Raw genomic sequence first — 13,164 nt, 5'->3', positions numbered from 1 at the left:
AATGGAATAAGAAACAACCAATAAAATAAATATTTTAAATCAGTTGATTTTATAATATTATCTCACTATTTTATAAGATATTTTTAAAAATAATATTTATTATAAATTAATTTTAATTGTAAACCAATAAAATAAATAGTTCAGATAATTTGTTTCCTTAGAATCATCCCTAATTTTATAAAATATTGTTGAAATAATGGTATTTATTATAAATTAAAAAACGCTCACAAATAATTATTTTATTAATGAAATGTTATGATTGACGAATAGAGCATTAAATCTAATTCCATACATCTCCTTTTCGACATTTTCACAAAAAGACATTGAATTCAAAAGAGAATTATTTATATTTAACTCATTACTAAATACTGTTGAATTTCCTCAAGGGTTTTCCCATTCGTTTCGGGTAGAACAAAATATGTCAAAGCAGTGGAGATAAAACAACCGATACTGAAAACCAAAAAAGGAGAATACATACCGAAATGAGTAACCAAAAAGAAAAACAGCTTGCCGAAAATAAGCAAACACAAAGCATATTCCACGTTCAGCAACAGCATCCCTTTGGCTTTGATGCTGACAGAAAAAAGTTCTCCCGGCATGATTACAGGCACTACGGCCAAGCCGGATCCGTACGAAATGGAGAACACGATCATATCGATAAGTGGTATCCAGGTAACGCGTGACAAATTGATTTCAGGATGAAATTGATCCAAGTAGAAGTAAGCGGCTTCGACGGAAAGAGTAAGTCCGCACCAAAACAACGACATCATATAAGTCAATCTGGAACCGAATTTGTTCAAAACGAACGTACCCAAAATAATGAACGTACACAACGAACCAGTTACAATAATGGAACAAGTTGATGATGAAAAATTTTGACCCGATTTTTCGTATATTTTTTGAGTATAGGCCAGAAATGCGGTGATTCCCGAAACTTGTTGCGTAAATTTTAGAAAAATTCCCGCAACCAGAGCCCTTTTATTGCTTTTAATCGTGAACAAATCCTTCCAACTTCCCGTTTCAGACATCTGTCGTTCGACGTCCCTTTTCAACTGCTCAAAATCCTCCTCCACATCTCGTTTCCTCGAGAAAATCCTCAACGAGGCCCTCGACTTTTTGTACTGCTCGTTCATGGTGTGATAAACCGGCGATTCAGGCATAAGCGGGAACGCGATTAGTGTGAAGCCAGGCAAGAACACCAACACGAAAGCGCAATTCCTAACCGACAGGAAACTACCTAAAGCGTTCGCAAATAGCGGTCCCAGGTACATCATGAAAATCATGATGTGGGTCCACGTTTCCCTGACACAAGGGCGACAAATCTCGCCTAAATAAACAGGGACACTTGCGTAGAATGCTGCGATTCCGATCCCATCGAAGATCCGGGACAAATAGAATATGTAGATCGTTCCTGCTGTCATAACGCAGATCCATGCCATCACCTGTGACAGGGCGCCTAATATGATTATCCATTTGCGTCCGATTTTGTCCACAATGTATGACATTATTGGACTGGCGATTATCATCGACGATGAGGTTATCACCGTAAAGTACGAGGCTTCCTCTTCTGTTATGTGCCATGAAGTGTCTTTGAGCAGTTTTGGAATTGTTGCGGAAGGCCAAGCCATCAGAATTATTGTTGTCATTGCAAATGGTGATACTATAATAAAATAGATACACCACGTTGTTTTTGCTATTTCATTTTTACCAACTACTAATTAAATAAAGAAGACATCTCACCCAATAATATTGCAACAATTTGAGTCCATGTTTCTTTCAATTCATCCACGTTAAAAACAGTTACGAATTTACGATAAACTGAACGCTTTTCTATCATCATATACTACACTATATACTATTAGTGCTGAAATATACACATATCAGTTTTATTTTAGACAAGACGTAATATTATTTTTAATGAACTACTCAAACTGTTGAAATAATGAGGTTGTTAAAAAAATAGCATAACAGTTCCTATTATTAAACCATTAATCACAAAGAATTTAAATTTAAATCCATCATTTTATCGTGTTTATTTTGATTAATTCATAGATCTTACCCAAATTTTAATCCAGTTGAAATCATTAAATTACATATAACATAGTAATAGTCATTATTGTAGCAACTTCTTGAAATGTTAAAAACATATATGGCACATATTTACTTAATAAAATATTAATTTACTAATTTTGTTTTAAACTATATTCTAAATAGTAATATTTTATTCTATAAAATCTTGTATTCATTTTTCTGAATTAAAGGGTAAATATGGTAAATATAGAAACTTTAATTTTGAATGGAATTTTTATACACTAAGCACTTAACATTTAATTTAACATTAATACTTTGAATATTATTGCCTTATAATTTCAGCATATCTCCGACGCAAAGACTCGACGAATTTCCGAATATAACAAAATTCCTTCTTGAATTATTGTGAAGAGTTGTTTAAATTTGTATCATTTTTATGTCGAATTTGATTATTGACGTGATCACACATGTTTTCTGTAGGGTTGATATCTTGAGATTGGGTTGCTTCTTCAATATGTAGAAGCAAAATATTGTTTAAGAATTCCCAGTACATAAGTCAGTGCATGTATCCTTCTATACGGTGAAGGAGACCTACATGTACATCAGAAGCAGAAAAGTATTAGAATTTGGGCCTTCATATTCTTAGTAGAAATTAGGATTTCTAGGTCTCTAACCATACAAATCTTCATTCACTCGCCTTGTCCCCACTGCCTTTAAACTAAATTTTAGCAAGGCCCATTTCCTCCAGATTGGCTTTAATTTGAGTTGGCGATAGGAATGAATTGGTCTTTGACATTCGAATTATTCATTTATCGATTCTTTTAAGTTTTTCGGATTCATCTAATATTTTTTAGCTACCACTTGGCCTATTTATTTATAGTTTTAATTAATACAGGAAACGTCTGACTCTTAGCAATCTCTATTTGTTTCCTTCGGACTTGGCAAGTCTAAATTATATTTTTTCTTATAGGGCCTGATACAGTTGGACTACGACCCATTATTTAATTATAATTAGCAAAAGACCTCTACAAATAATCGACACGAATCATTGAAATATTATAAAATAAAAAATTGCTATAATCTTGTCCAATTAAATTAAATTATTTAAAAATAATAAAAAATGTATGCAATTCATTAAAGAATTTAATTTAATTAACCAGCTGCAATATGACTACAACAATAATAGAAAAACAATAAATATTACATATACTGAAACCAAATTAAAGAAATAACTCATATTTTTAATAATATATTAATATATATTACAAACAATTTAAAGTAGAATTATTTGAATAATTGTACGATCTATTGTCGATTACGAATAATTATTAGTATAATACCTTTAAGTTTCATGAGTCCGTAATTAAAAATGATTTTTCTCTAATTCAATACCTCACTTAAGTGAATGAACCTCGTTAGAAAAAGTCATCATTAAGATATTCCGGGAAACATTTATTTGAAGGAAAAATTCCTAGGAGGTTAAGTTTAAATAATATAAAATTATGAATTACAAAAGTTTAAGGTTAACGGCAATTCAAATTAAAAATTATGTAAACTTGATTTTGGTATAAACTTGACCTCTGAGTGCGTTCTTGACTTAAATTGCGGAAACTTGAAACGAAAGACTAATAATTAGGGTTGTACAAGAACTAATTAAAATTTTAACCAAAATAAATATTAAATGTTTAAAATTAAGTTGTACCGTTAAAAATATTGCTACGAAATATTTTTGTGTTACAAAATGAAAATTATAAAAACAATAACATTCGAATATTTTTGTTACGATGGGCAAACAAGTATATGTATTTTATAATTTATTACAATTGTGGGACTACAATGGATTACAAATTTAAGTTAATTACAACTTTAAATTAAACATTTAACTGCTTTTACGTCATATCTATTTTGAATAAACAAATTTTATACCCACTGTTTGACTTTCAATTAATAATAAAAATAAATACCTCAGATTTGTACTCATTTAACAAATTTAATAAAGAACTAAATAAAATAAACTCAATGTAATCCAGTAAAGATAATGTTACAAATCAATTGAATTATCCTTGGATTTTCCAGTTTCTAAATAAACCAAATGATATTTAATAATTAAATGATACTTTTCTTTAAACAAATATTAGACTTACTCGTATTTGTTTTTGTTGCAGCGTGCCAAAATTTTAAGCACCATTTTCACCTGAACTAAAAAGCTTCGAAAATCACACAGATGTCGAATGAATAATTCGTGCCGGAGATCGAACGAGAACTGCACAGATGAAAACGGCAATCAACCTTGAGTACCTGTTGTTTGTGGACTAAACATCAACAAATGTACAATAATTGATAGGCGTAAACAAGCAGAAGTTGGAATTACGGTTGAAGCGCGACTGATAATTTCAGGTTTTAAAAATCACGTCATTCAATATCAAGGTTTTTGATTTGCTTGTGCATTAATTTTTTATTAATTAACATTTCGTTAACGGCTCTTCGGTTCCTTTAACTTTGAACTGTGCACTTTCGCACCGTTTTCTCAAGATCCTTGACCAACAACATGTATGTTAGTTTAGTGATGCCATTGCAATAATTGTCAAGTTCAATACTTGAAGATAATGTTTAAAATAAATACCGCAAAAGTAAATAATAAAATTGCATTTTATCAATATTTTATTAACGCGACAACAAATATTTAAGTGTTTGACCCTTTAAAACACATTCCAATGTAAAGAAGACTCGATTTTCCAGTTTTACGTTTTGTGTGCTTAAAATATACAATCCACTTTTGTGTACCAATGCTCAAATTTTTGAGTTACAAATTTTACATTTTCATTAGAAAATTCTACTGAAAAAATATTTATTTTAATGTTTTCAGCAATATTAGCTGTACTATTTTATCAATAACCACCAATGTGCGTAATTTTATTTTATTATAAAGTATATTACATAACATTTATCATAAAATTAAATTTCCACACGGAAACAAAACCGTACATAAGTAACGTATATAAATTGCAGTTTACTTGAGGTAACGGCTATTAAATTACAGGAGTTGATACAAAAATGTTTACCAGAACATTTGGCTTTGTGTCCTGCGGCCTCCCCCAAAACGTTGCTAGAGCGTAAAAAATAAATAAAATATAAAGAGTGCAGTTTAGGCGGAGAACGCATATGGAATACAAAACAGACTTTACAAATTTAAATAGTAAATTCATTTTGGGTATTAAAACTTTTAAAAGTAATAATTCCTTGTCATTTTTGCACGCGCCTCTCCGTAGCACCGTCAGTGTTACCAACACATTGAGTGCATTTGAACTACTGTCAATGGGGCATTGAATTAAGAGTACTCAATGCACCTTCTAGAATTTTAAACTTTCTCGAAATTTGGACTGCTTGAATAAACTTAGCCGGTGTTAGAATCAAATTGAATTTTAGTGATAGTACAATGGCAATGTTCGGTGTAATAGTCTCAGGGCGTTTAGTAAGCGAATAATATAACCTTATATTAATTATACTTTCACTGTTGCTTTTATTCCAGGTACAAACCGACTTTCAACCAATTTCAGAAACACAGTCTGTTATAACTATACCAGATGCAGACAACATAAACCACATTGTAGTGTTTTTAACTGGTGCTATGCCATTCCCTGAAGGAACAGCCGGTCAAGGTAAATCACTCAGTATACCAACAAACTGAAAATGTGTGACTGTATACTGTTATATTAAAATCATTGTAGTTTATTTTAGTTGGCCAGACCCCAGTGCCCCACCAAACTGGCAACCCCTAGGATACATATCAAACAGCAAGCCTTCAGCAATATTCAAAATATCCAAGCTGAAAAAACTTGAAGAAATGGGTGACTATTCTAATCAAATGTTTGGTCAAACCAATATTGTGCACAATGCTCAAATAGGCATCTCTATAGGTAAATACCTAGCTACTCAGTTTTATTTTTTATTGAATATATTTTGTTTTAGAACCATTAGGTAGCATACAAGAGGTTAACACATCAAATACACCTCAGGACAATTTTACATTTGCCCAAAAAATGCTGGAAAACTTCATGAATTATGTACTTAGTTATTCAACAACTCAAGCGAGCATGACACCTGATGTGAATGCAACTTATGTACCTCTTTCAACAATTCAAAACTGGTACACCAACTTTGAGAGAAGACTTCAACAGAACCCCAACTTCTGGAAATCCTAACTTTCATTTATGTATTTTTGTTTGACAAGAATAGTATAAATGAAGTAGCCAACTACTGAAATTGGCAATTTTTATTTCTACACGCAGAAATTTTATATATATCCACATTGATTATGGATTGTATTTATTAATTTTAAGAATATTTATAACAGCTTTTTGAATTAAGTGTATATGTATATTTTTATAATTAAAGTATTGCATTTTAATGAAGCATTTTAAAAAAGTATCCTGCTGAAATATTAACCATATTAGGTTAAATCAATGTGGTTTATCTTATATTCTGATTTATTCTTAAACAATCTTGTCTGAAAAAGAAATTCATTCTTATTAAGTTGATTCTCGCGTTTATTAAAATATACTATATGTATTATTATCTTGTGAATTCTTCCTTAATACCAAATTTAATTTTTTTTAAGGCAATATATAATGATATAATTTTTCAGGTATTAAAAACGAGGAATTATTAATTTTATTTCTTCAATTTAATACTTAAATGATATTTACAAAAATGAGTAAAACTATAAATTACTATGATTCCCTATCTTCTTCAGGTTTGTCTTGTGGAACTTCTTCAGTGACCTGTTTTTTCCAGTTCTTGGCAGCAGCCAAAAGTTTCAAGTTAGGTCTGCTAGCTTCATCCTCAGGGAAGATGTAATCAAACACTTCCTCAAAACCTTGATCATAACCATCCTCATCAATAATCTTCTGTCTCTTCTTAATCCTCCTGGGCATTTTACTGTTAACTTTCTCCTTACTAGTTTCGTCCCCGTGCGTGTTTTCAAACTCCCGCCAGTTTTCTAATAGTAAAACTCTAGATTCCTTTTCACTGGAGTTCTTAAGAGTTTCATTGGCTCTTTCAAATATCCTTCTAGCCAATGCAACATTCATATCGCCATCAGCATGGTTGTTAAACTCGAATTCAGCATAGGACAGCCATACTTTAACATGTGAAGTTCTCTCCAATAACCTTTCATACAACTTCCGCGCATTTTCAGGTTCTTCCTGAGATTTTTCAAAGTCTATATACCCCTTCCACAAGAGTTCAGGCATATTCAAACGTGGTTGATTTATTGCCAGCTCATAAATAGCTCTGGCTCTGTCTATATCGCCCAAAAGCGTTTCTAATTCGGCGAACTTCACCCAAGTTACGGAACTTTCCGGTCCATATTCTAAAAACTTTTCATACAACCTTCTACACCTGTCAAACTCCCTCAATTGGATTTCCAGTTCTATGTAGCCTCTGAACAATTTATCTGTGGGACACATCCCAATGGACATACCCAATATTTTACGTGCAGTAGTTAAATTCTTTTGTCGGATTTCGAATTTCGCATACATAAGCCAGACTTTCGAAAATGTGAAAACTTTATGAGGTAGTAATTCAAGACATGCTTTGTAAACTTGTCTGGTTCTTTCATAGTCTTTAGCTTCGAGTTCTTCAAAAATTGCATAGTTTATCCACAGATAAATGTACCTCCTCCAGAAATGTTTATTTTTTGAAGGTGGAATATTTGCTATAGCTCTTTCATATGTTTCCCTGGTATTTTCAAAATCACCTTCACCTACAACAATGTAAAAAAATCGTTTTAAAATATTATCCCATTAATATTAAATAGCAAATTTACCTTCAACTAATCTAATATAATCAAACCAAGCATCATAATTGGTAGGATTTTCATGAATTTCCTGTTCATACTGAAATTTCCTTTTAGAGACAATGACTTCCTCAATTCCACTTCTGTCACCATATTTCTTCTCATGTATTGTATAAGCTTTATACAATTCTTTAGCCTGTTCTTTAGGAATGTGATCCAGAGCATATTTATAAATCACTCTAGCCCTGTCATGTTCTTTTTGGTTTTCCTCAAACTTTGCAAAAGCAATGAATAGTTTCTCATCCAGATGATCATCACCATAAAACTGCACAGCCCTTTCAAATATCTGCCTAGCTGAATGAATAAATGAATGATTTTCCTCAAACCTGGCATATTTAATCCAGTGTTTGACTTCTGGATGTGTTATAACAAATCTCTCATATATTTCCCTAGCTCTATCCAACTCTTTATACCTTAGTTCAAAGTTAATATATGTTTGCCACGCTTGTTCATCAGGCTGCCATTCCATCCACCTTTCAAAAACAGCCCTTGCTCCAGGAATGTTCTCCAACATTTCCTCCATGTAAGTGTATTTATACCAGAACTGGTTGACCCTTGGTAATATAGTGACTGCTCTGTCCCACAAATTTCTGGCATGATTCACCTGCCTGTTTCTCATTTCCATTTCTGTGTACTTCAGCCATATCGTTATATTTCTGTGGTCCACATCTAATGCTCTCTCGTAAATTGATCTGGCCCTCTGAATTTCTTTCTGTGATTCCTCCCATTGTGCATACTTTATCCAGTTGGATATTACAGTACGATTTTTACGGATGTTGTCTTCAAATTGTTTTCTTCTGCGCAACTGATAGTCTGCCAATTCAGTTGGATCAGAGATTTTTTGTTTGGGTGGTGGCGGTAAGATTTCCAAATCTCTTTCTTTGGCTTCTCGTAACAGTTGTTCAGCTGTTATCTGGATTTCTGCCGGCGCTTTATTTTTTACCTTAAAATGTTTTTTTATTAATTGATATTGATGGTAAATAGGTGTAAGTGAACTTACCTTTGCCACTTTGGGCATTTTTTGGTGTTTGTTTTCCATGATGATGAGTTTTTAGAATTTGTTTTCAAATTTTATGATTTGTTACGAACCAGCACTAGTTATAAAATAAATACAATAATGTTTTTTAAGTGTTAGTAAACATAACGAGAACCTCAAATCGAGATGCGTACGTCCGTTTAGGTTAAAGAGAAAATATAGTTTTAATGGTTGCCAACCTTTCCCTAAATATTTAATTATTGGAAAATTCTTTTTTATATATGAATTTACAAAATGATTTTCTACTTCATTACATTTAAATTTTTTTTATTTGTTTTTTGATAAATTATTTATTAATAATTGCAATTGAATTTAATCAATAAAAACTTTTACAAATACAACGCAAGTTGGCTAGCCTGCATGGCACATGTTGACATGTTTAAATAATTTAAGGTTAAAACTTGGATCAAAACATCATTTTCTAATTTTTTAATATAGTGCGGTGGTGTTAGTGTTCCAAAATGGAAACTACAGAAGAGCCAGCGGAAACTAAAAGAATTCTGTGTCAGTTCAAAAATGAGAGTGGTGAAGTTGCGGGTGACATGGTGGATCTCCCCCTAACATGTACTGTACAAGAACTCACGTTAATATGTAACGCCTTCCTCAAAACTGAAGAACCTACACCTTACCTATTCTATGTTGACGATGTAGAGATCAAAAATACTTTGGAAAGTGTGCTAAACCTTTCTGTAAGAAACACTGAAGAGGTTGTTGATATTGTCTACCAACAACAAGCAGTCTTCAGAGTACGACCAGTGACAAGATGTACCAGTTCCATGCCAGGTCATGCTGAGGCAGTAATATCAGTAAGCTTCAGCCCAGATGGTAAATATTTAGCCAGTGGATCTGGAGACACCACAGTGAGATTTTGGGATGTAAACACTCAAACACCTTATCATACATGTAAAGGGCACAATAATTGGGTACTGTGTATAGCATGGTCACCAGACAGTTCTAAACTTGCTTCTGCATGCAAGGATGGCAAAATTATTATTTGGGATCCACTGACAGGGAAACAAATTGGCAAAACAATGATTGGACACAAACAGTGGGTCACATCTTTAAGTTGGGAACCTTATCACAAAAATACAGAGTGCAGGTACTATTAAATGAAAAATGTTTTTAACTTAAAGTGACATTCACATTTTATTTTAAATATCTGTTCATTTTATCATTGTTATTTGTTGACCATACATTATCTCTTATTAAATAACTTTTTTTCTATCACTCATTTCAACTAAGCAACATACTTATTAATAGTCACTTGATATAAATTTTACTGATTGTGTAACTAATTGTTTTATTTTTGTGATATTTAGGCTTTTGGCAAGTTCTTCAAAAGATGGAGATGTAAGGATATGGGATACAGTGTTGTGTAACACTGTGTTAACCATATCAGGCCATTTAAAGAGTGTTACTGTTGTAAAATGGGGAGGTTCAGGTTTAATTTACACAGCCTCACAGGACAGAACTGTTAAAGTATGGAGGGCTAAAGATGGGGTGTTGTGTAGGACTTTAGAAGGGCATGCTCATTGGGTCAACACTTTAGCTCTCAATACTGATTACATCTTAAGAATTGGTGCATTTGATCCCATAAAAGATTCCAACATTGAAATATGTGAAGACAAAAAGAAATCACAGGAATTCGCCCTGAAAAGATATTATGGAGTTATTGAAGCAGCACATGGTGAAAGATTAGTTTCAGGCTCTGATGATTTTACCTTGTTCCTCTGGGACCCAGAAAACAATAAAAAGCCTCTTGCAAGGCTTACAGGACATCAACAGTTGGTTAATGATGTTAAATTCTCGCCTGACGGCAGACTTTTAGCATCCGCTTCGTTTGACAAGTCCATAAAACTGTGGGAATCAAAAACAGGGAAATTTATTACCACTTTGAGAGGACATGTACAGGCTGTTTACATGGTTTCGTTTTCGGCAGATTCGCGACTAATGGTTAGTGGAAGCGCAGATTCCACTTTAAAGCTGTGGAATTTAACCACAAAGAAATTGGAAATTGATTTACCAGGACATGCTGATGAAGTTTTTGCAGTGGATTGGTCTACAGATGGACTTAAAGTTGCCTCAGGAGGAAAAGATAAAGTATTAAGGCTGTGGCAACATTAAAATCAATAAAATTATAATATTTTTAATTAGAGTTTTATTTAAATAATATTTTATGGATATAAAATTAAAAAAAAAATAGAATTTTGTGTATATTTTTATTTCAACAAACAAAATAATAAAATTAAGTAAATTTCTGAATAAATATAACAAATACTGTACAATTAAAATATTTTAGTTCTAATAAATATAAAATATATGTTCATAAATCTAGTAAAATACTTAACAACCTGCATGTGTGCGTATTTATTTCTCTTTAATTTTTCCGCCCCAGTAATCTTCACTTTGCATCTCTGTCAATCTAGATTTTGTTCTATCAAGGGCGAAAATTTCTTCTTCTCCAGTGAAAACATTGGCTGTTGCTTCAGTTACTCCAAGTTTTAAATCGTCCATTAACATTCGTTGCTCGTCAGATATATTTTGGCTTTTCTCTTTGTCCACAACAAATAACTCATTCACACCAACATCTGCAGAAATAATCACCTTGATTTTATTGTCATACAAAGCATCAATCATGGTGATGAATCTTCTGGCTTGAGACTTCATTTTGTTTAAATTCATTTGAGGTAAATCGCGAATGATGATTGTGTGAAAAAATTGTGCTAAATGTAAATAATCATTTGCTCCTAAGGGTCTGTCACATAGTTCTTCAAAATTAGAATCCAGCACACCACCACACACTTTCCCAAAACTAACATCTCTGCCTAATATTGTGAATGTTTTGCTTCTTACCACATCATTTTCTTTAGAACACAAATATTTAAGTAATGGAGTGATTGGATCCAACTTATACTTGGATTTTATAAAGTAGTTTGTTTTTTCACCATGTGCTCGTTGTCTGTAGTCAATTCCTGTGTCCAGATTTTCCTCATCACAATGATCTTTTAAGATTTGTATAAATGGAACAAAATTTGACCTCTGCAAACCATTCTTATACAAATCTATTGGTGCCCTGTTACTTGTAGCCACCACAACAACCCCACAATCAAACAAATGTGTGAACAGTCTACTCAATATCATTGCATCAGCAATATCAGTCACTTGAAACTCATCGAAACAAATCAACCAGAACTTTTCAGCAATTGATTCAGCTACTGGTGGTATCGGATCAAATGGTTTGCTCCTGTTTTCTGAAAAATTCTTTGCTGATTCTTGCTTCAGCTCATGCATCTTCTTATGCACGTTGATCATAAATCCGTGAAAATGAATGCGCATTTTCTTTTTCACATCACAGCTGTTGAAAAACATGTCCATGAGCATGGTTTTTCCTCCACCAACTGCACCATAAATATATAGTCCTTTGGGGGCTTTAGGGGTGCTGCCACCAAACATCTTCTGAAATATACTTTTTGTTGGTGGTGTGTACCCCGAAATGTCATTACTGACTTGTTGTAGTCTTTGGGCCACCCTAAGTTGATTCTCATCCTTCTGCAATTTGCCTGCTTTTATCTGGTCCAATAAATCTTTCACTGGTCCGCTGGTATACTGTTCATGTGTTGATCTTAAAGAATAGTTAAGTGACAAAACTTTATAAATATGTGAAATTTTTAAATGCAGAGGAGGTTTTATGGTGAACATTAAACGGTCCATTTTCGGGAACGGGTATGTGAGCCACTAAGAAATTTTAAAATGCCAAATCACGTTGCATAATTACACAGATGCGAATAGTTTAACATTATTTAAAATGTTTGTTTACGTAATTTTTAATCAAAAATTTACCTGCCTAATCTGTAACTTTAGACACTTATCGTTGACGTCAATAAGACAATTTCCAATTTAAAATTATTTAAAGGATGACGGTGCAGGTTGAAATCGACTAATTATGTTTATGATCATTTCAAGAATTTGGAGAAATTGTATTTTAATATACGTAAAGTGAAAGCATTACCAACACAAACTGGAATTAATTAACTCCATGACCACTGATAAAAATAAAACTTGCTAAAATAGCTTAAATAACAAAACTTTGTATGAAATAATGTGCATGTAACATTTTATTGCGAAATTGATTGTATTTCTCTAAAATTTTTTGTGTACGTATCCAGATTAAAAGAGACAAGCTCATGATTTTCTGGTTATCTAGGGAGAGACGGATAATAAAGAATTCACGTTTTGTGAA

At 32.5% G+C, this 13,164-nt stretch overlaps 5 protein-coding genes and 1 long non-coding RNA gene across 7 annotated transcripts; 2 read left to right on the top strand and 4 right to left on the bottom strand.

Moving 5' to 3' along the window:
* Positions 1 to 308: 308 nt before the first annotated feature.
* Positions 309 to 1,809, bottom strand: LOC109594728 (facilitated trehalose transporter Tret1-like). Its single transcript, XM_020009965.2, has 2 exons — positions 1,741 to 1,809; positions 309 to 1,660 (listed from the first exon to the last, which is right to left on the bottom strand). Exon 2 carries the CDS (start codon positions 1,644 to 1,646, stop codon positions 351 to 353), a length of 1,296 nt encoding a protein of 431 aa, XP_019865524.1. The 5' UTR covers positions 1,647 to 1,660; positions 1,741 to 1,809; the 3' UTR covers positions 309 to 350.
* A 1,982-nt stretch (positions 1,810 to 3,791) lies between these two features.
* LOC126264827 (uncharacterized) lies at positions 3,792 to 4,380 on the bottom strand. Its single transcript, XR_007547450.1, has 2 exons — positions 4,176 to 4,380; positions 3,792 to 4,110 (listed from the first exon to the last, which is right to left on the bottom strand). It is a non-coding gene; the product is annotated as an uncharacterized LOC126264827 (long non-coding RNA).
* A 954-nt stretch (positions 4,381 to 5,334) lies between these two features.
* LOC109594748 (protein OPI10 homolog) lies at positions 5,335 to 6,439 on the top strand. Its single transcript, XM_020009990.2, has 4 exons — positions 5,335 to 5,503; positions 5,561 to 5,690; positions 5,760 to 5,948; positions 6,001 to 6,439. Exons 1-4 carry the CDS (start codon positions 5,468 to 5,470, stop codon positions 6,231 to 6,233), a joined length of 588 nt encoding a protein of 195 aa, XP_019865549.1. The 5' UTR covers positions 5,335 to 5,467; the 3' UTR covers positions 6,234 to 6,439.
* A 229-nt stretch (positions 6,440 to 6,668) lies between these two features.
* On the bottom strand, positions 6,669 to 9,074 carry LOC109594738 (protein crooked neck). The gene is made up of 3 exons (XM_020009979.2): positions 8,889 to 9,074; positions 7,859 to 8,831; positions 6,669 to 7,795 (listed from the first exon to the last, which is right to left on the bottom strand). The coding sequence occupies exons 1-3, from the start codon at positions 8,925 to 8,927 to the stop codon at positions 6,762 to 6,764; spliced, it is 2,046 nt and encodes a 681-aa protein (XP_019865538.2). The 5' UTR covers positions 8,928 to 9,074; the 3' UTR covers positions 6,669 to 6,761.
* Positions 9,075 to 9,243: 169 nt separating this feature from the next.
* On the top strand, positions 9,244 to 11,074 carry LOC109594743 (notchless protein homolog 1). Its single transcript, XM_020009985.2, has 2 exons — positions 9,244 to 10,023; positions 10,244 to 11,074. Exons 1-2 carry the CDS (start codon positions 9,386 to 9,388, stop codon positions 11,046 to 11,048), a joined length of 1,443 nt encoding a protein of 480 aa, XP_019865544.2. The 5' UTR covers positions 9,244 to 9,385; the 3' UTR covers positions 11,049 to 11,074.
* A 52-nt stretch (positions 11,075 to 11,126) lies between these two features.
* LOC109594754 (putative ATPase N2B) lies at positions 11,127 to 13,042 on the bottom strand. 2 transcript variants are annotated; one of them, XM_049964295.1, is made up of 2 exons: positions 12,765 to 13,026; positions 11,127 to 12,546 (listed from the first exon to the last, which is right to left on the bottom strand). In XM_049964295.1, exon 2 carries the CDS (start codon positions 12,375 to 12,377, stop codon positions 11,292 to 11,294), a length of 1,086 nt encoding a protein of 361 aa, XP_049820252.1. In that variant the 5' UTR covers positions 12,378 to 12,546; positions 12,765 to 13,026; the 3' UTR covers positions 11,127 to 11,291. The 2 variants fall into 2 exon arrangements, with proteins under 2 accessions (XP_049820252.1, XP_019865554.1); XM_020009995.2 differs by having other exon boundaries at positions 11,127 to 13,042.
* Between the last annotated feature and the right edge of the window lie 122 nt (positions 13,043 to 13,164).

Source organism: Aethina tumida, chromosome 3 (assembly GCF_024364675.1).
Source record: "Aethina tumida isolate Nest 87 chromosome 3, icAetTumi1.1, whole genome shotgun sequence".
Taxonomy (NCBI): Eukaryota; Metazoa; Arthropoda; class Insecta; order Coleoptera; family Nitidulidae; genus Aethina; species Aethina tumida.
Note: the sequence above shows the minus strand (reverse complement) of the source record. Positions and strands in the feature narration are given on the sequence as shown.

Coding starts and splice junctions, on each gene's coding strand:
- LOC109594728 (XM_020009965.2), bottom strand. CDS start 1,646: ATGACAACAATAATTCTGATGGCTTGGCCTTCCGCAACAATTCCAAAA.
- LOC109594748 (XM_020009990.2), top strand. CDS start 5,468: ATGGCAATGTTCGGTGTAATAGTCTCAGGGCGTTTA. Junction 5,504..5,560: donor TAATAGTCTCAGGGCGTTTA/GTAAGCGAATAA, acceptor CTTTTATTCCAG/GTACAAACCGACTTTCAACC. Junction 5,949..6,000: donor TCAAATAGGCATCTCTATAG/GTAAATACCTAG, acceptor ATTTTGTTTTAG/AACCATTAGGTAGCATACAA.
- LOC109594754 (XM_020009995.2), bottom strand. CDS start 12,635: ATGGACCGTTTAATGTTCACCATAAAACCTCCTCTGCATTTAAAAATT.
- LOC109594743 (XM_020009985.2), top strand. CDS start 9,386: ATGGAAACTACAGAAGAGCCAGCGGAAACTAAAAGAATTCTGTGTCAG. Junction 10,024..10,243: donor CACAAAAATACAGAGTGCAG/GTACTATTAAAT, acceptor TGTGATATTTAG/GCTTTTGGCAAGTTCTTCAA.
- LOC109594738 (XM_020009979.2), bottom strand. CDS start 8,927: ATGGAAAACAAACACCAAAAAATGCCCAAAGTGGCAAAG. Junction 8,832..8,888: donor AAATGCCCAAAGTGGCAAAG/GTAAGTTCACTT, acceptor AAACATTTTAAG/GTAAAAAATAAAGCGCCGGC. Junction 7,796..7,858: donor TTATATTAGATTAGTTGAAG/GTAAATTTGCTA, acceptor ACATTGTTGTAG/GTGAAGGTGATTTTGAAAAT.